The 26616-nt window shown below is 40.0% G+C and overlaps 1 protein-coding gene and 1 long non-coding RNA gene across 8 annotated transcripts in view; one reads left to right on the top strand and one right to left on the bottom strand.

Annotated features, from left to right (window-relative positions):
• LOC129052888 (uncharacterized) overlaps positions 1-26616 on the top strand; it is a 71149-nt gene that overhangs the window by 23219 nt on the left and 21314 nt on the right. For all 4 annotated transcript variants that reach the window (XR_010139044.1, XR_010139046.1, XR_010139045.1 and 1 more), the window contains one exon: positions 25469-26616. This exon is cut by the window's right edge. This is a non-coding gene — a long non-coding RNA (uncharacterized LOC129052888). The remainder of the gene's footprint in view (positions 1-25468) is intronic.
• TLR8 (toll like receptor 8) overlaps positions 14776-26616 on the bottom strand; it is a 17000-nt gene continuing 5159 nt past the window's right edge. For 3 of the 4 annotated variants that reach the window (XM_063721341.1, XM_063721339.1, XM_063721342.1), the window contains one exon: positions 15729-18900. In XM_063721341.1, coding sequence (XP_063577411.1) covers positions 15778-18894 — 3117 coding nt within the window. In that variant the 5' untranslated portion in view covers positions 18895-18900 and the 3' untranslated portion in view covers positions 15729-15777. Of the gene's footprint in view, positions 18901-26616 lie in introns of all 4 variants that reach the window. The other variant, XM_063721340.1, reaches the window with a different exon arrangement.

Raw genomic sequence — 26616 nt, 5'->3', positions numbered from 1 at the left:
TCCCAGTCCATGACCAGCACCGGAGTTTTGGGTCCATGGATAAAACATGTCTCCTTTGTCTCTACCAGAAAATGAAAGGAATTGAAATTAAGAGAAGGGAGAGATTGAAGTGTGGCGCCAAGATTGAAAGGAGAAAGAGGTTGAGGGATAGTGAGGGAGGTTGGAGAAGAGAGTAAAAAGAGGCCGCTTACCGGATTTGAAATTAGTGAGATGTTTCTTGGGCTGGTCGGTCTGAGGACCTGAGGTTGTAGGTGGATCTTTCTCACAGAGCAAAGAGCAGGAGGACAGGGGATTGATCTCCCAAGGGAGGTCCCCCGATCTGAGTCATGGCACCAAATTTCATGCGTGTCTGTGTGAAGAGACCACCAAACAGGCTTTGTGTGAGCAACAAGGCTGTTTATTTCACCTGGGTGCAGGCAGGCTGAGTCCAAAAAGAGAGTCAGCAAAGGGAGATAAGGGTGGGGCTGTTTTATAGGATTTGGGTAGGTAAAGGAAAAAGGGGGGTTGTTCTCTGGCGGGCAGAGTGGATGTCACAAGGTGCTCAGTAGGGGAGCTTTTGAGCCAGGATGAGCCAGGAGAAGGAATTTCACAAGACAATGTCATCAGTTAAGGCAGGAACAGGCCATTTTCACTTCTTTTGTGGTGGAATGTCATCAGTTAAGGCAGGAACCGGCCATCTGGATGTGTACGTGCAGGTCACAGGGGATATGATGGCTTAGCTTGGGCTCAGAGGCCTGACAATTGGGTTTGACCAACTCTATCCAACTTGATCAAATCTGAAGGAAAGTTCCAAATTATGGGAAACAAGACCTCTGAATTAGCTAAATTCCACAGCTGGAAAAAAAAAAAAAAAAGCAGGGAGAAAGAAAAACAGTCCAGCAAAAGGGCGAAAAAGAGAAAGGTTCTTGATTTCGACTACCCTGAGGGCTTTATTTACATAATAAGGCCAGTTTTTGTTAGCCAAGCCAAACTGAAAGAGTAATGTCTCTCACCCCATGCAGCAGTTCCATAGCTAAGCTTCTGCCCCCACTTTTTTTTTTCATCAAGACAGTCTGGGTTTGGTTTCTAAAGCCCTTTCTGGTTTGATATTTGTGTTACTTTTGAAATATCAGCAGTTTATCCTAGTTAAAATATGGTAATGAGATTTAAAAGGTTTTTTTTTTAATGGAGCTCAATGGTTAAAAGTCAGCTTAATTAAAAGCTAATATCCAAGATGATGATGATGATGATGTGTGTGTGTGTATGTGTGTGTCTGTATTTAAAAAGGTTGTCATGGGTTTTTTTTCTCTCCTAGGACCTTGGTTTTTTGTTTTTTTTTTTTGAGAAAAAGTTTTTTTTTCTCTTCTCAGTAGACTGAATTCTGTTTTCACCATTTACTTCTGCTGTCTCTACTTTCTTTTGCCACCCTCTGCTGCATGAGGGAACTAACACAGTTTCTAATAGCGTGGGATTCCTTAAAGAAAACACAGTGCCAGACTCTCTTTTGGGGAGAAACCTCTGTTTTTCCTTATGGAACACCAAGAGTGTAAGGAGACAAGTTCATCTCAGATCTTAAACTGCTTGTTTTTTTATTGTTACCTAATTTCTTTCTTTCTTTTTTCTTTTTTTTAAACTAAAATAGTTATTATAACAGAGGTTTCTCTTGGGTGTTTAAAGTAAGGAAGAGTATAGTTTAGACACTTGGAGAAATGTCTTTTTTAAAAAAAAAAAAAAAGTGCACTGTAAAAGCATCATGTGTTCTAGTCCCATAATAATTCTCTCTTTTTGGAGACCCAGGATTCAATGGGTGCTCTGCTCAGAGCTCAGAGATCCAGTTAAAAGATAGAGACTAAATGTATTTAATAGAACTACCTATCTAAATAAAATTTGTTTCCTTATAGAATCCTGATAGATTTCTATAAATTTATGTTTGATTTGGCATTTGTTTTTAATCTCCTAGCACCACCAGAGTCTCTCTACCTTGAGATATAAATTTCAATATTTGATTTTTCACCTGAGAGCTATTCCTTTGATATGCAAATTTGGGGCTATGTAGCTGACAACTACCTAGGGTAATAAAATGGGTCATCAAGAAACTGGAAGTCTAAAATAGGAGGAAAAAGAAGAGGTCTTATGAATCTATAAGGTCTATCTGCATGTCTAATATATCTATGTATTTATGTGTCATGTATATAATGTTTCACTACTAAAAATACACGAACAAGCTCTAATTAATTGGCTTAAAGGAAAAAAAAAGCACTTAAATCAAGTATTTTTTTTTTCTTTGAGACAGAGTCTTGCTCTGTTGCCCAGGCTGGAGTTCAGTGGCATAATCTCAGCTCACTGCAACCTCTACCTCCTAGGTTCAAGTGATTCTCGTGCTTCAGCCTCCCAAGTAGCTGGCATTACAGGCATGTGCCACCATGGCTAATTTTTGTATTCTTAGTAGAGACGGGGTTTCACCATGTTGGCCAGGCTGGTCTCGAACTCCTGACCTCAAGTGATCTGCCTACCTTGGCCTCCCAAAGTGCTGGGATTACAGATGTGAGCCACTGCACCCAGCCAAAATCAAACTATCAGAAAAAAATACTTTAAGCCAAATGCTTTTTCAAGTTCATATGACTTAAGTACATTTTTAATAAATAAGCTGGTTTTGAAAGGATTCATGAAATAGAATTAGAAATGGCTTCAGAATTGTCAACATACATTATTGTTTAGATTTATTGGTAAAGTGGTTTTATAGTTTATCACTGCTACATGTTAAAATTTGGCATGAGGGTTGTAAAGCTACGAATGCAGCCCAGAGGAAAATTATCTTTATGTAAACTTTGATAAATAAAGCATTTAATATTGTTCAATTAATGAAAACAGCTAAATCCTGAGTTATTGGCAAAAACAAACAAACAAAAAAAAACACCAAAAAAACTATTTATCTAACCTTAAGTTTCTCACTTAGGAAAACCTGAAATTCACAGGTTATAAAATGGTTAACAGGGAAATAACTTTAAATGATAACTATCACAGTTTTTATAAGTAATCTGGGTAAACTGTTAAAAATTAATTAGGTAAATGTAATGAGATAAATGCTTATAAATAAACTTATAAAATTTAAAATCTAAAGTTAAATAATAGATATTCATTGAATGTCTGGGTCATTTCCAATTTTTTTAAGTGATAAGAAAACTTTTTTTCTAAAAAAAGAAATGTGTTCTTATTTAAAAGAAAATAATTTTTGTCTAATTCAAAGTTTATTTAAAAGTTATTTATAAAACAAAGTAATGGTAACCAGTAAATAAAAGCAATGTAAAAAAAGTTATAAATGTAAAGAGGTATTTTTGGCAAGAAAGGTTAAAAACAAAATAATTTTATGTGAGAAAAAATATTGTATGGTAAATTTTTGTCCTAGAATAAAATGACTGGTTGTTTAAGAAAGAGATATGTTCAGGACAATCCACAAAGTCCAAGCATGTCATGAATATCATGAATGGCCTGTGTAAGCTGTAATAAGGTTTGTAAAAAGAGAATTTATGGAAAAAAAGGGTCTTTATGATCAAGTTGCCTAAAATTAAAGGGAAATTATTTATGATGGTCTTTCTGGAGATTGGGCTTTAATATTTAAAGAGCACTTATACACTAAAGAATTGGGTAGAACAATGGAATTTTCTTTTTTTTTTTGAGGCGGAGTTTCGCTCTTGTTGCCCAGGCTGGAGTGTAGTGGCTTACTGCAACCTCCGCCTCCCAGGTTCAAATGATTCTCCTGCCTCAGTCTCCCAAGTAGTTGGGATTACAGGCATGTGCCACCATGCCTGGTTAATTTTGCATTTTTAGTAGATACAGGGTTTCACCATATTGGCCAGGCTAGTCTCGAAATCCTCACCTCAGGTGATGCACCCACCTCAGCCTCCCAAAGTGCTAGGATTACAGGTGTGAGCCACCACACCCGGCCTGGAATTTTCTTAAGGTATTGGTTTATTCTTAATAAAATTACCAGAGATTTTAATTTTTTTGAACCCAAAGTTCAACTTTTTTGTGTCTTGTTGTTTTCAGCTTTCTCTCCCTTTTTAAAAGGCCTGAAATAATAACTCTATCCTTCAACTCATTTTCAGCTCCTGTAAGTTTTTTTTTCCTTAGGTTCTAACTGTTTGTTGAAGTCTGATGCTAAAAATGTTTTATAAATGTCTAAAGGAAATATTTTATTCCAACATAACATTCTGTGCTCTTGGCTTTAAATTGTCCTATGAATCCAAAAATTTTCACTTATTACCCAAGAAACACTCTTCCTATGTCTGATTAATTGACGTACCCTTTTCATTAGTTTGACTTGCAGGTTATCTAAATGGACACCCATAGGAACAGCAATTGCATTGCAGAAGGTCTTTTCTTTTGCCTTTTGGTGACTGGTCTAACAAACAAATTTTACATTTTATCAAAATAATTCCTATGTCATTGTTACTAACTTTTGATTTGCTTAGAAAAAAACTGAGACTTTAAAAATTGTTTTAAATTAAGATTATCACATCCATGTAACTTTCTGTATTTTGCTCTTAAAGTCTTTGTGCCATTAAGTTACAAGGCTTTGACTCCTGGGTCTAAAAAAGACACCAAGTCCTGCTAAATCTTAAACACTGACACCAGTTAAAGCCTCATCTTCAGACCTGGTAGAAGATGCCAATCAAAATAAGCTGTGTTTGTGAGGCACCGGGCCAGAAATTAAAACTATTCAACTCTTCAAGGCCCAGGGACTACCATGGAAGAGGATGGTGTAAGAGATTGTAAAGGCCAATTTTGAGAGATAAAATTAGTTCAGTTTCTCTATAAATTAACCATTAATATTGAAGGTACACTGATGCAAGACCAGCTTATGGGCCCCTGTGTCAGATTAACAAGTTTTCTTGGAATGTTAACCCACTCCTTAATAAAAGGTTATAAAAGGGTTTATGGAAATTGTATTTTACAGTCAAAATGATTACAATTTTTTTTTTTTTTTTTTTTTTTGAGATGGAGTCTTGCTCTGTCGCCCAGGCTGGAGTGTAGAGGCACGATCCTGGCTCACTGCACCCTCTGCCTCCCAGGTTGAAGCAATTCTCCTGCCTCAGCCTCTGGAGTAGCTGGGATTACAGGCACCTGCCACTATACCCAGCTAATTTTTGGTATTTCAGTAGAGATGGAGTTTTGCCATGTTCGCCAGGCTGATCTCGAACTCCTCTTCCATGTGAATTGTATATTCAGTGAAAGGCTGATCAGAGACCCAAAATAATGCAACCTTTTGTGTCTTATCTACCTATGATCTGGAAGTCCCCTCCCCTGCTTCAAGTTGTCCAGCCTTTCTGGACCGAACCAATGTAAATCTTACACATATTGATGTCTCGTATCTCCCTAAAATGTATAGAACTAAGCTGCACCCAAACCACCTTGGGCACATGTTGTCAGGCCCTCTTGAGGCTGTGTCATAGGTGTATCCTTAACCTTGGCAAAATAAACTTTCTAAATTGACTGAGGCCTGTCTCAGATATTTTGGGTTCACAGAGTAATGCAGATAGGGAGCCACTCCCATCTGGTGTGGCTCCCTATGTGCATTTGGGTTCACAGAGTAATGCGAATAAAGAGCCACACCTTATCTTTGGACTGTGTACATGTGAAAATTAAATGAGCCTTCCTTTTGTAATGTTTCGTATTTTGTGATCAGAACATGGTGATCGTGTGTTCAGATTAGTGGCTAACTTGAAACTTCTGGCTGTTGGAGGCTCGGGAGGTATGCAAAGCTCTCCTGATAAGTCAGAGGAGCAGGAAAGTCAGAAAAATCCAGCCGTTGTGGTTTAAGAACCAGTCAGCACGTCTTTGCCAAAACTATATCCCCTCAACAGATCTGGTGCATTGCTTAAATGAACATCATTAGAAATGCATTTGTTTGGTTTTAAGATATTGCCATCAGTAAACAAACCATGTAAATCTCTGGAAAGGTTAATGTATGCATCAGTTACATAATACACATATTTATTGGATCACTTTCTAGAATTTTATTCCACAAACATTGATTAAACAACTGCTAACTAATACGTACTGTACTTTGTGCTCTGGAGGATACAGGCATGAGTAAACTGTGGTCTCTGCCTTCCAGGAATTTACAATCTTCAGTCCCCTACAGTCCCCTACAGAATTTATAGAGGAGGGAGATCAAGCTACTAACTCTGACCAAGATAAAACAAAGAAGTGCCATGATACAGGAGCAAAGTGCTGTCTAAGGTGGAGGTAGAAATTGTTGATTTTGAGTGGTGCACTTGGGGGATGCTTAGGCCAGTGGTTCTCAAAGTGTGTTCCCCAATCAGCAGCATCAGCACCACCTGGTAACTCACTGGAGACGCACACTTGTCAGGCATGCCCCAGACTGTGTTTTAACACGCCCTTTAGGTGATATAGGCCGAATTTGAAAACCACTTCCTCAAAGAGAAGCTGATGTGACATAGACACCTCAAGATAAATACCTTCCCTTGACTTCTCTCTCCTTCCCAATTCTTTCTTCTTTTCTCTTCCCCACCACCAGACGTTGAACCACAGCTCACAGATCTGCTCACTCTTGGCCTCTTTTTAGCCTATGTGCTGAGCCAGGAAAAGAAATGCCCCTCAGGGAATGATGCAGATTTTGTCTTTCTTGTTTTCAAGGGGAATACTTCCAGCTTTTTCCCATTCAATACGGTATTGGCTATGGGTTTGTCATACATGGCTCTTATTATTTTGAGGTATGTTCCTTCAATACCTAGTTTATTGAGAGTTTTTAACATGAAGGAATGTTGAATTTTATCAAAGGCTTCTTCTGCACCTATTGAGACAATCGTGTGGTTTTTGTCTTTAGATCTGTTTATGTGATGAATTACATCTATTGATTTGAGTATGTTGAACAAACCTTGCATCCCATGGATGAGGCCTACTTGATTGTGAATGGATTAGCTTTTTGATGTACTGCTAGAGTCAGTTTGCCAGTATTTTGTTGAGGCCTTTTTTTATTGAGACAAAGTCTTGCTCTGTCACCTGGGCTGGAGCGCAGTGGTGCAATCATGGCTCACTGCAGGCTCCATCTCCAGGGTTCAAGTGTTTCTCATGCCTCAGCCACCCAAGTAGCTGATATTACAAGCCACCACACCTGGCTAGTTTCTGTATTTTTAGTAGAGAGGGGGTTTTGCCATGCTGGCCATGCTGGTCCCAAACTGCTGCTCTCAAGTGATCCGCCCACCTCGGCCTCCCAAAGTGCTGGGATCACAGGCGTGAGCCACCACACCCAGCCTGTTGAGGATTTTTGCATCAATGTTCATCAAGGATATTGGCCTGAAGTTTTCTTTTTTTGTTGTGTCTCTGCCAGGTTTTGGTATCAGGATGATGCTGGCCTCATAGAATGAGTTAGGGAGGAGTCCCTCCTTTTCAATTTTTTGGAATAGTTTCAGCAGAAAGAGTTCCAGCTCTTTTCTTCTTTGTACCTCTGATAGAATTCAGCTGTAAATCCGTCTGGTCCCGGGCTTTTTTTGGCTGGTAGGTTATGTCTTGTGTGTGTGTGTGTGTGTGTGTGTGTGTGTGTGTGTGTGTGTGTGTTTTGATGAGGTGATGCTTTTTGGTGACTCCACAACAAACTGGATGTTAGGAAAGAACATTTAAATAGAAATAGAAAATTTACTACATCATGCTCTCATTTTCCTTATTTGCTTATTTTAAATTTTATTCTCTTCTTTATATCTACTAAGCAGTCAATAATGAACATCTCTATCTATATATAAATACTCCTCTACATGTGTCTATATATGTACATTATATATACATTCACACATTTCATATTGGTTTCCAGTATAAACAATATCATCTCTAGAGTACTCAACCTCGGTTGGATAGGGTTTGTTGATTCAAAGGTGGAAATTCTCTCAAGATCAGAGACTAATTGCTTCAGTCACTTCCACTGGATTTAACATCTTTAAAAGTACTATATTCCCTAACAAGTCCCTGGAGAGCTCATCCAGCCACAGCCAAGTTTAGCCCACTCAATGGGAGGATTATGTGTGTTTTCAGTTTATGTCAAGTGCTGAAATTATCCTTTATATGGCTAATGATGCTTTATAAATGAATATTAACCTCTCCACCCTATACCAAAGGAGAAGCTATCATTTTTACAGTTTTATTATTCACCGCTTCTGAATCATATTCTGCCTTATTGTCACATCTCTCTTCAGAAGCAATAATCTCTCCTCTAGAGACCTAATAGGACCAGTTCAAGGAGCTAATCATCTTGATATAAAGGCCTCAAGGGACATGGCCTAGATTATTGTGGGTTTTTTTTCTGTTTTTAAAACAGAACAATTCATGTCAATATGGTGACTATCATCATATACCTGGGAACATTTTCAGGGGTTCATTAGGCTGGGTAAATCTCAGGCCTTCAAATCTGCATTTCCAAAGAGAGAGAGAGAGAGAACATTAGCTCTAGGAGATGCCCTGCAAAAAAAGAAAAAAAAGGAATTGTGATCAAATAAGTTTGGGACACAGTGTAGTATAGTTCTCTTTTGGAGATCACAAGGCATGTGAGAAATACTATAGTAACTAAGAGGTTTCCAAACCTGTTTGAACTCAGGAGCATTTTTAATGGAGTACTTACGTATGGAATTGACTTGGGGAAATTCTGCTTTGAATGGTGGCATAGAACTAGTGAACTAGCACATGCTGACAGAGCGACACCAGCCTTCCATGAGCCTGAATTCAGACTTGCTCTTATGCCCATATTTGTTTATGGACCATCACATGATTTCTACATAGTTGCACTCAATTTACACACTTCTTCCATTTCATGATAATGTCCTTTGCCTTCTTCTTGGCTTATGCTGTGCTTGCTCTGAACCATAGCCCAACACTCAATAAGAATGTAAATGATTCTTGCCCAGGCTCAGAGCCTCATGGAATCAGCATCATGGCACCTGAGATTGTTGGTGCTGTGTAGTACCAAGAGACAATCAGCATGCATGCCACCATGAGTGGGCAATGGGAACATGGAAGGTGCAGAAGGCCTGCCCTTATGCATGACTGCTACAGTGGGACATTTGACAATGTGGCCTGACCTTACTGTATCTGTCCTAGGGTGTAGCTGGAGAAGGAAGCCAACCTGAACCTTTGCTCATTCATTCATTCACTTGAAAAGTATTTATTGAAAGTCTTTGTTGTGTATCAGGCATGGTGATGAATACTGGGGACAGAGTGATGGACTAAAAGTCACCTTTCCTGATCTTTGGAGCCTACAGTCTAATGGAAGACATGTGTTGCAGCCACACTATTCATTTCTCTATCATTTACCCAACAAAACTTGTGGTAAATGCTGAGAAGATAGTATAAGGGGGATGTCTGAGTGGGATTTGGAGGTTAGAATAAAGCTGCTCTCAGTGGCATTTAACCTCTCCCTGTAGGGTAAGCAGGAATTAGCTAAGTGAAGTCTGGAGTCAGAGGTGCCTTGGGGCAGTCGTATGTGTGTAGGTGCTGAGATGGGAGTTTGCTGTGTTCTTAGCACAAACCGAAGACAACTGGTGGGGGTGCTTAGAATGGAGGCTGGAGGGGTGCACAAATGGAAGGTCACAAAGGGATTGTGGGTCTTGTCCAGGAGTTGAGATTGTCAACCTAATTCAGAAGAAGCCACACTTTTGATAAGAATCACTCTAGCTTCTGGAACTGAATTGGAGGGAACACAGTGGATACCGGGAAGCTAGTGAGCAATGCAGGTATCTTGGACAAGGGGTGTCGATGATGGACACAGAGATGGGGGATGGATGGGAGAAGAATTTAGGAGCTCAAATGGAGAGTCCTTGATGAGTGGTTGGATCTCACAGTGAGAGGGAAGAGTCAACAACGAGGCTCTGGTTTCTGGTTTGAATAACTGCATTTGGGCTTCTCTCACAAACCCAGACATGGCTCTTAATTATCTCTGAACTTCTGGTGTCATCATTACTGAGATAACCAGGGAGCTATCCCTAAAATAGTTTAGGGGTAATCTCAAAGGAGGGAAAGACTGAGTACATAAAACAGGGGAGCCTTTTCTCTCTACTCCTAGAAATATGTTTCTCACACACAAAAAAATAAATTTTAAAAAGGCTCAAATAATAAACAGCTCCCCAATGGCAATGTTCTATGATCATAAATAGATTTTTTGTGTGCTTTGGTTTTTCTTATTAATATCTGATGAATTTTAAATTCTAGTCTCTACGCTTTGCACACTGGAGGGACATTTATAAAGACCATTTTCCATTTCGAGTCATTGGCACAGGAAGCCCTGGGTTGTCTCCTTCAGGTTCAAAACACTGCTACGTCTTACCCCGATTGCTGAGTAAGGCCTGGGGCTTTATCTATTCCCCCTTTTCCTGAAAGCATTTAAGGGCAGCAATGAAGAGAACACAGTAATGTGACCTTCCCTTGTACTCACTGGAAATAATGGATACTATTATGACTTTAAGTTCAAGGATAATGAGAGTAGAAACCTTGCCATATTGCTATAATAGCTTTATTAATAGCCGACAGGAAAATTGCCTTTTTCTTCCAATAGTCATGAATGACTCTCCCATTCACAAGGGCATTTTCAACTTTCATGGAGTTCTCAGTAATTTCTAAGGAAGAAAAGCCATGGTTGTTGTTATGGGTTGAACTGCATCCCCACAAAATTACATGTTGAAGTCTTAACCCCCCGGACCTCAGAAGCTGACCTCATTTGGAAATAAGGTTGTTGTAGATGTGATTAGTCAAGATGAGTTCATAGTAGGAATAGGGTGGGTCCTTAATCCAGTATGACTTCTGTTCTTAAGAAGAGGAGACAGACATAGAGGGAAGATGGCCATGTGACAACAGAGGCAGAGACTGGAGTCCTGCGTCTTCAAGGTAAGGAATACTGTCAATTGCTGGCAAACACCAGACACCAAAAGAGGCAAGAAAGATCTTTCTCTATAGGTTTCAGAGGGATCGTGGCCCTGCAGACACCTTGATTTCAGACTTTTAACTTCCAGAACTATGAGACAATAAACTTCTGTTTTTTAAGCCATGCAGTTTGTGGCAGCTTGAGGAAACTAGAGTAGTTGTCACATTTGAAAGTAACTTGGGGATCATTCAGTCCACTCTATAGATGAAGAATCGTGCTCAGCAAGGTGGAGTGATTTGTCCAGAATCAATCAGATCCTCTCCTTTGACCAGACCAGGCATTCCAATTCCTGTAGTTTGGGGTTCTTTACAGAAGCCAACAATCAGAGGTCAGTGCCAAACAATGATCTGGCAAATCTTGATCAATTCCAAGAAAAAGCAGAGGGTCTGGGAAAGTTGATAGAGAAGACTTCAAGAGTGTAAGTGCCAGGAACTTCAGATATGGTGCAGCAATGCCAGAAAAACCACCCAAAAAAGCGGCCAGGAAGAGAAATATTGCTGTCAGTATATTCACAGAGTTGTGCAATCATCACTCCAATCAATTTTAGAACATTTGCATAACTTCAACAAGAAACCCCAGACCCCTGAATAGCCATGCCCATCTTCTCCCAATCCCTCAACCCTCTACTGCCTCAGGCAACTACTTACCTACTCTCTGTCTCTGTGCATTTGCCTATTCTGAACATTTCATATCAGTGGAATCGTACAATATAGGGTCTTTTGTGTCTGGCTTCTTTCACTTAGCATGATATTTTCAAAGTTCATCCATGTTGCATCATAGTATTAGTGCTTCATTACATTTTATGGCTGAATAATATTCCATTGTATGGATAGATCACATTTTATTTATCCATTGATTAGTTGATGGATCCTGGCCATTTCTGAACCCACCTTAAGACTTAGCACATATTAGTTGTTCAAAAAGCCTTTGTCCACTAAGTATACATTTTGGATCAAAGAGGAAGATAGTTGAGGTAACCCAGGCCTGATGATTTTATATTCTTACCTAAATTGGTGATAGGAGAGGCTAGAACCTTGAGAAAGGTAAAAGAGATTTGCAACATTTGAGACCTGTTCTTTCTCAACAGAAGGTGCCTGAGGATCTAATTTTAACTGAATCACAGGTCCAGTTGTTCACCCCTCGCAGAGTCCAATTAACAGGGGTGAGATGTGGTATAAAGAAAGTGACTTTTTAAACAAAATTTTATTTTTAGTTTTTGTGGATACATAGTAGGTGTATATGTTTAGGGAGTACACGAGATGTTTTGATACATGCAATGGGTAATCACATCATGGAGAATGGGATATCCATCCCCTCAAGCATTTATCCTTTGAGTTACAAACAGTCCAATTACACTATTTTAGTTATTTTTAAAAAGTACAGTTAAATTATTATTGACTATAGTCACTCTGTTGCGCTATCAAATAGTAGATCTAATTCATTCTTTCTATTTTTTTGTACCCATTAACCATGCCCACCTCCCCTAGCTTCCACATCCCCTCCCAGCCTCTGGTAACCATCCTTCTACTCTCTATGTCCATGAGTTGAATTGTTTTGATTTTTAGATCCCACAAGTAAGTGAGAACATTTGATATTTGTCTTTCTGTGCCTGGCTTATTTCACTTAACATAATGACCTCCGGTTCCATCCATGTTGTTGCAAATGACAGGATCTCATTCTTTTTATGGCTGACTAGTACTCCATTTTGTATGTGTACCACATTTTCTTTATCCATTCATCTGTTGATAGACATTTAGGTTGCTGCAAATCTCAGCTATTGTAAACAGTGCTGCCCCAAACATGGGAGTGCAGATATCTCTTCAATATAATTACTTCCTTTCTTTTGGGTATATACCCAGCAGTGGGATTGCTGGGTCATACGGTAATTCAATTTTTAGTTTTTTGAGGAACCTCCAAACTGTTCTCCATCGTGGTTTACTAATTTATATTCCCACCAACAGTTTATGGAGATTCTCAATAAAATGACTTTTATTCCAAAAATTAGCTTAGGGGGAAGAAGTATAGGCTCCTGACTTTAAGGGTACCACTTTGCTTTTGGGGCAGAAAGCAGGGGCTTTTAAAGGAGGAGTTGGCATGAATGGCATGCAGGCAAGGGAGTGAGCAGGTGAGGTCTATGCAACTTGCTTTTGTGTCTTATGTACCAGGTGGTTGAGCTGGTGCCATTGCAGGCAGAACTAGGTTGTAAAGTGACCATTGTCTCAAGATATCCTCCAGGTGGGAGAGAGTTTTGCTGTGGGCATGCTTTAGGTTGTAAATTGACTGCTGTCTCTTGAGGCAGTCCCCTAGTGGGAGAGATTTCTGGCTCTGGAGCTTTTAAGTAAGCATATACATAAGCTTGCCCTATAGGGAGTGTCTGGTGAAGGGAAGACAAAGGTTACAATTGCATTTTTAAAGATCTAACTAGGGAGTGGGGAAAAGGGGAAAAGGAGGAAAGAGAAAAGAAGAAAAAAAAATTAAAAATAACTCATTTTCTTTCTCTTAGAAAAATGGGGGTACTCAGTTATATAATGATAGCTAAAGTGTTAGCGACTTAATTATCGGCTCCATTAGTACATAGAAATGAAGAATGTATGGATAGTTTCAAGAACTGTGGCAGTCCCAGGAGGAGCATGGAGGCTTTGGTGGGCGGGCTCTGGAAAGTCCTTCACATACACAGAGACTGACTGCTATGACACAGCTGCTACTTTCCAAAGCCCACTCTTCCCTCCCCTCTTTCACTCCATGGAAACATGCTACCCTGAGGCCTGGTCTTGAGAAAAATGCAGAGGAGAAGACGACCTGTCACCAATGATCCAAGGACTCTGCACAAGTACATTTTGACACAGTGCCAACTGGTGTACATAATAGGTGCTCATTCAATTTTTATTGTTTGAACAGTGCAGAATATCTGAGTATGAATGAACTGCATCAAAAGAATGGAGATTTCCTCTGAGTGAGAGCCTCCACTTGGCAGGAAAATGTCCAGGGAGTGTGAAGGAGAATCTATCAGGGTCTGACTCCCAGGTAGCTGATAAAACTCAAACCTCACGAATTCCTCCTCCATAGAAAGGCTCTACCTTTCCTCTAACTAAGGTGCCCTTTGCTGAGGGCAGTGGGAAGCATGTGGTTCAACTGGTAGTCCTACAATTGAGGTAGATTTTAATGCAAGGATTATAGGTGTGAGATACCACACCCGTCTGATCTTGCTTTTAGATATTTGTCCCTATACCTCAACAAGCACAAGCATAAACATCTTCGTATAAACTCATCATGGTCACAAAACAGGATGCAATGTGACAAAATTAAATTGTCCTTGGCAAACTTGCACTGCTTTCCACTTTGTGCGTATTAAATAACACTATGACACATTATTTTGGTCAGTTTCTTAGAAGCACGTATTAAAAGGTAACTCATGCTGTAAGATTTAACTAAAAAGGAAAGATGGTGTATTGGAGGTTTCTCTTCATTCTGAAGCAGCTTCCTTTTCTTATGCTTGGATAATTTCTAGTTATTCTCAGGTAAATTTCATTAGATATCTCAAGATTCATACTGGATAGAGGATGCTATGGACTGATGCAGAGGAACCAAGGGGACAGTAGAAGTGGAAAGGGTTGCCAAAGCTGTTTCATTTGGAGGAATTGCACAAAGGCTACCAACAGCCAGGCATTCTGACTTTGTCTTCTGAGTAGGGAATCAAGATAGAATTTATCTATTAATAAGTATCTTAAAGTAAAAGCTTCATGAAAACTGCTTCCCCTTTGATTTCTACCAAATAGTTTTTAAAAAAGAGTTCTCAAAAAATTCAGTGTATATGGCAATTTCTTTTATATTAAAGACCAATTTCTCTAAGATATATTTATCATACACTCCTCTTGTAAAATGAAACATTTTTATTCATTCATTTTAAGATTTACAGCAATGGCAATTAATAATATAGACCAAAAGCTTCGAATTTAGCTGCACGCTTTGAAAAAATGGTTAAGAAGTAAAATATGCTTTAAAAGCTATCCATCTCAGTTCTTAAATGGCATCTAAACCTTAGAAGTCAAATGTTATAGCAAATATTTGTAAAAGCAACTGTAAATAAAACCGAATGCAACCACAGCATAATATAACCATGTAGCCATAGATATATGATAAATATAAACAACAGCTTAATATTAGGACCATTAGTCACAGTGGCAAAAGTTCTTAGATATTGAAAAGAAGGTGTATTAGGTCAACTGCTAAGATGGTCCACAGTGCTCCCTGCCTCCTGATATTCACAATCTATGATCAAGATAGCAGGCCATCCCAGGACAGCAGTCAAGGGAAAATAGTTGATGACCAACTGAGGCAATCAGAGCTCACCATCTTGGTCTTCAGCTGTTTTCCCTAGACTGAGGTGGTCACTCCCATGGAGCTGGTGGGACCTGTGGTTTACTTCTAACAAATAGAATATGGCCAAAGTGATGAGATATCGCTTTTTTGATTCGATTACAAAAGATTGTGACTTCATCTTGCTAGCAGCCTCTCTTTTTTGCTAGCTCTGATGAAGCAAGCTGCCTTGTGGGAGAGGCTCGCATGGCTTACATGAGTATAGCCTTTGGCCAATAGCCCAGGAGGAATTGAATCCAGAAAACAACCACATGAGTGTGACCCCAGAGATGCCTATGTCTCTGGTGAACACCTACATTGCAGCCTCTGAGACACCCTGAGCAGAGGACCCAGTTATGCTGTGCCTGGACTCCTGACCCTCAAAAACTGTGGGCTAGCAAATGTGTTGTTTTAAACCACTAAGTTTTGGGATAATTTGTTACATAGCAACAGATAACTAAGACAGAAATGTCATTCCTTTGCATCTTTATTATGGCGCGAAATCATGACAACGTCAGTTAGTATTGCTTAATGGAATCAACATACATATTGTTATACCGTGAATCATTTTCAGTTAAGACCACATTTCTCAGAGTTTGCCAAAACAAGCCTTCTGCCTTCGGGTTGTCAGGCCACTGGAGGATGGAGCTCTTACAGATCCGCTGCCGTAGCCTCAAATACTGAGAATGCTGTAACACTGGCTCCAGCAGGATAAATATAATCACATCCATGTTCTCATCCATTAGCCTCTGCAAAGCCAAGTAAAAAGCTGTTTTAAAGTTCCAGCTTTTTGCGTATTTTTTGGTTAAAACAAATACTGTTTTCTTGCTTTGGTTGATGCTCTGCATGAGGTTGTCGATGATGGCCAATCCCGGGTCCCAATCCCTCTCCTCTAGACAAAGGAGAACGTTTTTGTCTCGGCTCTCTTCAAGGTGGTAGCGTAGCTCATTTATCACCCAGTCAGTAACAGAGGCATCTTTGGTGTCATAAGAAATGTAAGCATCATAGAAAGTTTGGGATGTGGAAAGAGACCTGTAGCCTTTTACCTTAGCTAAACACACATTATATATAAACCAAACATCCCAGTAAAACAAATGGTGAGCCAGGGCAGCCAACATAACCATGGTGGTGATAAAGAACGTGAAGAAAAATAATATCACTGCAGTGACATCTGAAACACAAGTTGTTAGCTCCAGACTCACAATACTCTTCCCTCTTTGATCCCCAGGACTGGCACAAATGACATCTACCAGTCTGGGAATTTTGACGTTCAGATGTTCATCCATCCATCTTCGGAAATCTCCAATGTCACAGGTGCATTCAAAGGGGTTTCCGTGTAGTTCCAACTTAGATAATTTGGTGGTGGTCTTAGTTTCAAGTGCGGATTTGTTGATTGTTTTTAGCAGATTTGAACTTAAATCGAGGTGCTCCAGACTACTGATTTCAGAAAGAAAGCCAGGGGGTAGGTGGGAAATCCTGTTATGACTCAGCAGCAGTGTCCGAAGGGAAGATGTAAAGTCAGATAGGCTATCAGTTAAAAAGAATAGTTTGTTTCCACGTAAGTCAAGCAACTCGAGACGAGGAAACTGCTGGAGTAATGTCCAGTTAAAAAACTTTAACATATTATCATTTATATGTAGTTCCATGAGACTCGCTGGCAAATTAAGGAATGCTTCATTTGGGATGTGCTTGAGCCTATTAAGGGATAAATCCAGACGTGTCAGATTCGTGAGACCTTTGAAAATGGAGATATACCTGTTGTCATCATCGTTCCACAAAATGTCAAGGCGATTGCCACTGAAAACTAATTCTACCAGGGACTTGCTTTCCAGGTTATACTTATCTGTTAAAGTATAAATGTTGTTGTGGCTCAAGTTTAAAACTTTTAGATTTGTAAAATTTTTAATAAATTCTAGATGATGTGTTACCCCTGCTATTCTGAAATAGTGTGAATTATAGCTGAGATCTAGAACTTCCAAGTCAGACAATTCAGTAAGAGCACTAGCATTATCGAAGTCTAGTCTATTGTTTGTCAAATCCAAATATTTGACATGAGGAATGGCTGAAAATTCAGTTCCACTTAACACTTGAGCATTGCTATTTGCAGACAGATTTAAACAGGCAATGTCAGGAAGATTTTCAAATTGGTTTGGCCCAATGAAGAAAATACTGTTGAGGCTTAAATCTAAGGCTTTTCCATAAGCAGCACATTGTGGCTTTATTAAAGGACGGGTGAAATGATAAAAGTTCGAATGTGGGTCAAACTCAAAATCTGTTGAGCGTCGTTTCAGGATATGACGTTGAAAAGAGGAACTATTTGCAAAACTCTGCCTGGTATCTTTTACCAACGGTGATATTCTGTTTTCTGACAAGTAAATGATTTCCAGATTGGAGAAATTTTGGAAAAGTTTGAAATCGATTTGCTTAATAAAATTAATACCCAAGTTGATAGTCGATAAGTTTGGAAGCTGCATCAGGGGCTGGAAGTCTTCTTTTCTGAGTTCCTGGAACACATAACCTCTTAAATGCAATGCCCGTAGAGACAAAAGTTTAGAGAAGTTTTTGGAAATATTAATATGCTGTGGATAACTCCCCTTTATATAATTAAAAGACAAGTCAAGTATTTCTAAGCGGGGCAGCATCGTTAAAAATGCCCCAGAGGCTATTTCTCCCACTAAATAGTTGAATTCAAGATCCAGCACCTTCAGATGAGGCATATTTTTAAACCAGGCAGCATTAATCTTCCTGAGGGAAGTGCTAGAGAGGTTTAGGTATCGAAGTTGGGTCAAGTTTTGAAAAGCAAAACGATCTATATTAATTGAAGCACCACCATCACAAGGCACGCATGGAAATGGGGCATTGAAGCACCTCGGACAGTTCCCGCTTAAATCTAGTAATGTTAAATTTATCAATCCCTTGAAATCTTCTTCACTAATGTATTTGATCTGCGTGTTGCTCAGATAAAGTTTGCGTAGGGAGCTTGGCAGTTTGGGTGGCACATGTGAAAGAGAATTGAAAGATAGTGATAGCAACTCCAAATTTGTCAGCGTTTCAAATACTCCATCTTCTATGTTAGTTTTCTCACAAACTTTGTTAAAATAGCAGTTCCAGGCCAAATAGAGATTTTTCAAGTTTATAAGTCTTGAAATGCCCTCTTTAGTTATGTTGTATATATTGTTTTGAATTAGACTAAGTTCTGTCAAAGACTCTGGCAAACCAGAGGGTATTTGGGGTAACTGGTTATCTTCAAGCAGTAACTCCCTTAGGTTTTTTAGGTTGAGGAATGCCCCGTCTGTGATATTCAAGCCATTTGATTGTATACCAGGATTTCCGTTCTGGTGCTGTACATTGGGGTTGTGGTTTAGATTTATTTTAGTGAGATTTTGCAGCCCTTGAAATGATTCATTCGTTACGTGTGTGATGAAATTATCAGACAGGTCTAGTTCTGTCACGTATTTGCCCACCGTTTGGGGAACTTCCTGTAGTCGACGATTGCTGCACTCTGCAATAACTGAGTCATTTTGCTTTTTCTCATCACAAGGATAGCTTCTAGAAAAATTTTCTTCAGCACATAACTCACAGGAACCAGATATTAGCAGGAAAAGGCAGGTCAGCATTGACGACTGAAGGAACATGTTTTCCTAAGGAAAATCAAAAGTGGAAGCACAGTATTAGAGTAGCAGTATTTGCCAGGTGTTTTGTAAATAAATTAGCAGTGCTGCATCATACTTGTATGAATTTTGATGTGTGCATTCACTTAACAATTAAATAAATTGCATCAGATTAGGTCCAGAATGATTTTACTTTTTTACTATGTTCAGCTTCATGGTGCTAAAAGAAGTTGAAGATGGGCTGGGTGTGGTGGCTCACACCTGTAATCCCAACATTTTGGGAGGCAGAGGTGGAAAGATGGTTTGAGCCCAGGAGTTTGAGACCAGACTGGGCAGCATAGGGAGACCCTGACTCTACAAAAAATTAAAAAATTAGCCGGGCATAGTGGTGCATGCCTGTAGTCCTACTACTCAGGAGGCTGAAGTGGGAGGATGGCTTGAGCCCCTGAGGTCGAGGCTGCAGTGAGCCATGATTGTGCCACTGCACTCCATCCTGGATGACAGAGTGACCCTGTCTCAAAAACAACAACAAAAAAGGAAGTTGAAGATGAAGCTATCTGAGATTATGATGATGAGAGGACCTGGAAAGCTTCTGCAGAGGCCATTAATCAAGATACTCCGCCACCATAATGAGTCTAACCTGGACCACAGCTATGGTTTATAGTAAGTCTATAGCTTTGCAAGCTATATATTTATAGCACCAACCTACTGACATGACACTTGATGAAACTTTGGCCAGCCCCCAAGGAGAGTTCAGATGCAACTTCTAATATGGTATCATCCTAGATCTTCTAGGCAGTCATCTTTACCTTATTTATACAGCTATTTCTCTTTTACTGGTATTTCCCACAATTGTTCTATACTTCTATGGTAACATATATTATGTTTTCTTCTTGCATGACTGGAAAGTGTGCACCTTATATTGATAATAATAACAAACAAAATGTCAGGTATTGTGCTAAGTGCTTCATAAACATTTCATCACCCACATTAATGCTCACAAGAACATGATGCAGTAGGTCCTCTTATTTATATTTTGCAGATGAGAAAACAAACTCAGAGACTTAAGTACCTTCTTGAAGGATGGTATGTTGTAGCACTGAGACTTGAGCCAATCTGATTCCAAAATCATATTTTTAACAACTAAGCCATCATGCTACACAATCTCCTTTTGAAATCCTTGTGCCTGAACAGTGCCTCAAATGTAAACAGCACTCAAAAAATTGTTCGTGGAATAATTACTACTCATATGTTCCCTATCACACAAACATTAGCATTAATAGCTATTTGCTTGCTAATTTTGAAACTTCTCTAGGGAAGACACATGGTGCTTTATATTTTTATGCACCCTCAGTAACCCAGGAGAGTGTCTCACTTTCTGTAACTGTTTCTTAATAAATAGAGGGCTGAATATATCACTTTTGGTAACCATACAATGCAATAAACAGATTAATGTGATAGGTTTGATCAAGGGTTGTAATTAAGAGAATTCTCAAAAATCTTCTTTCACTGAACACAGAAACCAGCCTAGATTTTTCACTAAAGCCCAACTCATGTCTTTATTATGGGTTAAACCAGATAAGTGCCTTTTAAAAAATTCTAAAATTTAGGGCCAGTGAACTAACACCTTTATATGTCACACCCTCACTATGTTATAAAAGATTTTTATGTGGACATTGATTATTCTGAGGCTCAAATTATTGCCCATTTGTAACAGCCAAGGAAAAGCCAGCTCCTTTTGAGATGGAAATTAAAGTGGAGCAGAACTCCCAGACATGTTCAGTTGCTAGTAGTTATTTTCAAATGCAGCACTATCGTGATGTTGCTGCTTGATGTTTAACTTGCACTAAAACAAGGCTCTATTATACCTGGTGTGGTAGGCAGAATTTTAAGATGACCCCCATGAATTTTGTCCCGGGTATTACTGCTGTGATGACATTATATTACATGGCATATGGGAATTTATCTGGATGGGCTTAATCTAATCATATGAGCGTTTGAAGGCGGAACGTTTTTTCTGGTTATCAGCAGAAGGAAAAGTCAGAGGGGTAGGATGCATGAGGAGAATTGGATGCACTATTTCTGGCTTGAGGAGGTAGGGCCCCCACAACAAGGAATGTAAGCAGCCTGTGGAAGCTGAGAGTGGCTCTCTGCAGGCAGCTAGCAAGGAAATGAGGTTTTCGGGGTGGTGGTGGGGTGGTGAGTTGAACAACAACTGCAAGGAACTGAAATCACCTGACAATCTGGATGAACCTGGAAACAAATTTTTACTCAGAGCCTCCAGATGAGAGCCCAGCTTGGCTTTATGAGACTTGGAGTGGAGAACTCAGGTAAACCTGCCCAGATTCTAACTTACAGAAATTAAGGCCAATCAATGGGCATTCTTTGAAGCCTCTACATTTGGGAGTGATTTGTTCTGCAGAATAGAAAACTAATATATCTAGACACTATGAATTCTAAGATGATTTATGGCTTGAAAACATGGAGCTCCTGCAGAGGCAGCCACAGGTCTCCAGGCTTCTGTACTGGGAGACACATCTGTACTGGGAGACACAGCACACCAAAGGAAGGGGCAACGGGGCTCAGACATGCAAGGCACTTTGCGGGAGACGCCACAGGCAATGCTATATTTGTTCAGACACCTGAGCAGATCTCAGCCTGTGTGATTTCCAAGTTCCAACATTGCTAGATTTCAAAGTCACTTTCCAGACTCATCCCTGCCTTGATTAGCTAGTGGGTGGCCTGGGAAGTCTGTTTGATTACACTCACAATATATGAATTGGCTCCCAGTCTCATGGGTACAACAGATATGACTTAAACACAACATTACAAGGTTTACACTGTGATAAAAAAGAAGTGCATGACACTGTAAGAGCCTAACAAGAGGGGACTTTGGCCTAGTCATGGCAACTGGGGAAGATTTCCATAAAGAAGTGGAACCTAGGCCGAGGCGGGCTGATCACCTGAGGTCGGGAGTTCGAGACCAGCCTGGCTAACATGGAGAAACACTGTCTCTACTAAAAATACAAAATTAGCTGGGCGTGGTGGCGCATGCCTGTAATCCCAGCTACTCAGGAGGCTGAGGCAGGAGAATCGCTTGAACCCAGGAGGCAGAGGTTGTGGTGAGCCAGGATCACACCATTGCACTCCAGCCTGGGCAACAAGAGTGAAACTCTGTCTCAAAAAGAAAAAAAAAAAGAAGTGAAACCTGAACTGCAATCCTAAGGTTGAGTAGGCCTGTGTAAGGCACAACCAAGATGTCAAAGGAATTTTTCAGGAAAAGGGAGTAGCATGTGCAAAGGCCCTGTGTCTATTCCCGTGAGTTTCCCAGGCTATACCTCCAGAGAAGCCCTGGGACAGGAATTCAGAGAGATATGGTGTGGGTCTAAGACAAGGCACATCAGCTTTCATGTTTGCCATGGTAGGACTGCTTGCCGTGGTAGGACTGCTTGCCACAGTAGGGCCCAGAGGACTGGAATGGCACAGAGGAAGTGGCTAATGGAGATGTCATTGAGGTTCTCAGTATCTCCATGTCACTATGGTCAGTGGACATTTTTCAGTCCTCATCTTACTAAGCACATAAGTTGAAGAGACTGAGAGAAAGCCAGGGACTTGAGTAAAGACCAGAGTGGACCAGGCACAGTGGCTCACGCCTGTAATCCCAGCAGTTTGGGAAGCTGAGGCAGGTGGATCACTGGAGCTCAGGAGTTGGACACCAGACTGGGCCATGTGGTGAGATCCCATCTCTACAAAAAATACAAAAACAAATAGCGGGGCATGGTGGTGCATGTTGTGGTCCCAGCTACTTGGGAGGCTGAGACTGGAGAATCGCCTGAGCCTGGGAGTTGGAGGCTGCAGTGAGCCATGATCATGCACTGCACTCTAGCATGGGGGACAGAGACCATCTGTCTCAAAAAAGGAAAAAAAGACCAGAGTAGGTTTAAAAAATATTAATTAAATTGACAACTAAAAAGTATATGCATTTATGATGTACAGCATGATGTTTTGAAATATGTATACATGTAGAATGCCTCAGTCAAGTTAATTCGCATATGCACTACCTCATATACTTATCATTTTTTGGTCGTGAGAACACTTAAAATGGACTCTCTTAGTGATTTTCAAGTGTATAATATGTTGTTATTAACTATAGTCACCATATTGCACAATAGAGCTCTTCAATAGAACTTTTTCCTCTGCCTAACTGAAATTGTGTGTCCTATGACCAACATCTCCCCAATCTCTTCATCTGAGAAGTGATGCGAGCCTTTGAAGGTTTTTAAGCAGGGTGGCACCATGCTTAGATTGATTCTACAGTGCTCACTGGCAAGAAGGCACAGAACTTCAGCCATGAGATGATGGGAGTTTGAACTAGGGTGGTGGCAATAGAGATAGAAAAGAATGCATTCAAGAGATATTTGGGAGGTACATTTGAGAGACATAGCAATGGATGAATAAAGGGAGGTAGACGTTGTGAGGGAGAAGGATGCAATCAGAGTGACTTCTAGGTTCCTGGTCTGTGCACCTGGAGGGATGGGTGTCATTCACTGAGCAGGAAGATTGTTTGGGGTAGGGCTACTAGTAACTAAATTTGACAGGTTTGCTTTTGAGTTGAGTTTGTGATATTCAAGTAGAGATGTCCAGTAGGCAGCTGAGTATGTGGGTCTGAAGCTTAGAGGAGAGTTCTGACAGAGGAATGAATTTGGGATTCATGACAATTGAAGCCATGGGTATGAATGAGATCACTCAGGGCAGTGTAAGGCATAAAGGATCTTCCACACTTCAGTTTTATGAACAATTTTCTCATCTTTTTCCTAGTAATTTTTTATGATTTCATTTTCTTATCCCACTGGAATTGTTTAGGTATAAAATGTGAGGTGTAGACCCACATTATTTTTTTCTAAATGGAGACCCATTTACCTTAACGTTATTAATTGGATGATCTTTTGCTCACTGATTTTATAGGCTTCCTGTATCTCATACTAACTCTTCTGTTATTTGGATCTATTTCTAGGCTTTCTGCTCTGTTTCATCAATATGTTAGTATTTAATACATACTTGGTATAAATATGTAATAGGTATATGCATTAATGAAAAGACAAATAACCCAATAGAAAAATTGAAAAAATATATTAACAGTTCACATAAAAAGGAAACATAAATTGCTCTTAAAGCATAGGAAAAGATACTCAACCTCACTTAAAAATTACACTGTCATACCATTTTTCACTGATTCTATTAGGCAGTTGAGGATATGGGGAAACAAATACTCTTAAATTTTGCGGGCAGGAATCTAAATTAACACCACCTCTAAGATGGAGGGTAATGTGTAATATCTATCACAATTGGAAACATACTTGGAGTTGGCAATTTCGATTCTAGAAGTAGATCCTAAAGATACACCCTCATATATGCAAACGTCTGTATACAAGGATGTTCATTGCAAGGGCTGTTAGCAATAGCAAAAGACCAGAAATAATCCAAATGCCTATGAGTACTAGTCTGGGTAAATAAATGATGTTATGTTCACACAGTGAAATACTATGTGGCAATTAAACAGATAAGGCAATTCTATATTCATTCATTCATTAAATATTTATTAGGCAGATATTTTATTTCAGGAACTGTATTTGAGTTGCAGATAAAACAATGAACAAATCAGGCTAAAATACTTGCCCATTTTGAAAGATAGAACGTTTAATGGTGGAAAGTATTGTGGAGAAAAATATAACTGGGAAGGGAAATGGTTATGTAGGATGTCCCTGGGCGGGGACTTATCTGATGCTTTTGTTATGATTAGACCGAGCTGATGGGTCTAGGGGAGGAAGATCATAGAAGTGCAGGGCCATTCTAGCCATATCATATGAAGGGTGCATGCTATCAACATGACTTTCACTATTTATGTGTACCTTGATCATCTGACTGAGGTAGTGTTTGTCAGGTCCTTATTACAATTTTTAACTACAGATTAACACAAATTATTTTTTTAAAAAGGCCCAAGGAGAGTATGTCAGGGCAAGGCCAGATTCCAGACCATTCCCTTTGCATGCTAAACAAAACGTTGTTAGTTGGTAACTCATGTTTAGGTGGACACTTGGGCGGGTCCAGAGGGCCCGATCCATGTTGTGTGGCCTCACTAGCCCGGAGGTAAGGCCTCAGCATCCGATTTCAAATCCAATTCTATTTCATACAAGGCAGAGAGCAATTGAGGGGGAAATCCTCTAGGGGCCGCTAGAGACCAAAACTGGAGTCTTTTGAGCTCTGCTCTGTTCTTTCTGGATGAAAATAGCCTCTGGGAGAGTCTAAAGCAGCTTAAAGCAAATTATGGGCCATGAAAATGGCCAGAACATTCCAAAAGACATTTTTTAGTTAAGAGTTTGAGGTTTCTAATGCTGCCCTCCCGAAAAAGTACTGAAGTAAGAAACATGAGTCGACAAATTCCAAGTAACCTGATTTTGAAAAGTACATAAATGGGAAGGGCAAGAAATGGTGAGCAGGTTGCTTGCAGAGAAGTTGGGGAGACTGTCATTGCTCCACCTTCTATATTCCATGCAGGACTGCACAGAGTTTGTATGAATTGCTAATGCTCACTTTGCAGGGTGCTCTGCTCAAGTCCATAGGAGTGTTGTGTGACCATGCCTGGCACGGGGGAACCCCAGCTCCCAGCAGCCACTGATCTCAGAAGACAGAGCAGAGACCAAAAGCCCAGCAAGAGCTGCACCTTCTGAGCCAAGTTCTTCCTTTCAGCCACACCCATGCCTCTGACTACCAAAAGTTGTGGCTCCAAAAGGATATCAAATGGCATCTGGTCCCAGATGAAGTAAGAAGGATACTAACGAGAAGTCACCCTCATTACAGCAGAACCAATCAATAGAAACAATCTAGCCTGGCAGAAGAGAAATATGCAAATAAAAGAGAGAAACAGCAACTCTACAATAACTTAGAGAAATGGCAATTCTGCAAATAAAATAGAGGAAAAAATACCACTATGCAAATAGAGAGAGAGAGAGAGAGAGAAAGAAAGAGAGAGAGAGTGAGAGAGCACAACCAACTTCTGTTGGTTGAACCTAACAGTTGGGTGCTCCCATTAAAGCCATAGTAAAAGAATAGAATCCTATAAGATCAAAGGAAGTGTAGGAGGAGACAACAGCTGACAAGAATTTTCTACAAAGTTTAGGAAAATGGAAAGCAGGTGGATGAACAGTAGATGGGGCAGAGCAAAGCAGAGAAGGCTGAAGCCTACAGCCCTGTGCCTTCTGTGCTGAAAGAGAAGTCCACCCTTGATGTCAACAGCTGATGGTATAATAAGGCTCAGGCCAGGCCCCAGGGACCAGTTAAGATAAGGAAGAGATGCTTACTAGAAATAAGATAAGTATTAGATTGGGAGCTGATGAAGTGAAGAACCTGGATTGAGTAGAAGTGGCAGAATAGAGAATCAAAAAATGGGAGTGTTTAGATTGAATTGTGTCCCCTAATAGATAACTTGAAGTTCTAACCCCTGGTACCTGTGAATACAACCTTATTTGAACTTTGCCGATGTCATCAAGTTAAAATGGGATCCTACTGAATTAAGGTAGGCCCTGATCCAATAACTGGTCTTCTTATAAGAAAAGGGAAATTTGGAAATAGACACACAGGAAAGAAGGCCACCCACATGAGGAGAGAGGTGAAGGCTAGAGAGATGCAGCGGCAAGCCAGAGAACATCAAGAATTGCTAGCTACCACCAGAAGCTGGGAGAGGGGCAT

The sequence above is a fragment of the Pongo abelii genome, chromosome X, assembly GCF_028885655.2.
Source record: "Pongo abelii isolate AG06213 chromosome X, NHGRI_mPonAbe1-v2.0_pri, whole genome shotgun sequence".
NCBI classification, from domain to species: Eukaryota; Metazoa; Chordata; class Mammalia; order Primates; family Hominidae; genus Pongo; species Pongo abelii.
The sequence above is the reverse complement of the archived record's forward strand: the minus strand, read 5'-3'. Positions and strand labels throughout refer to the sequence as shown.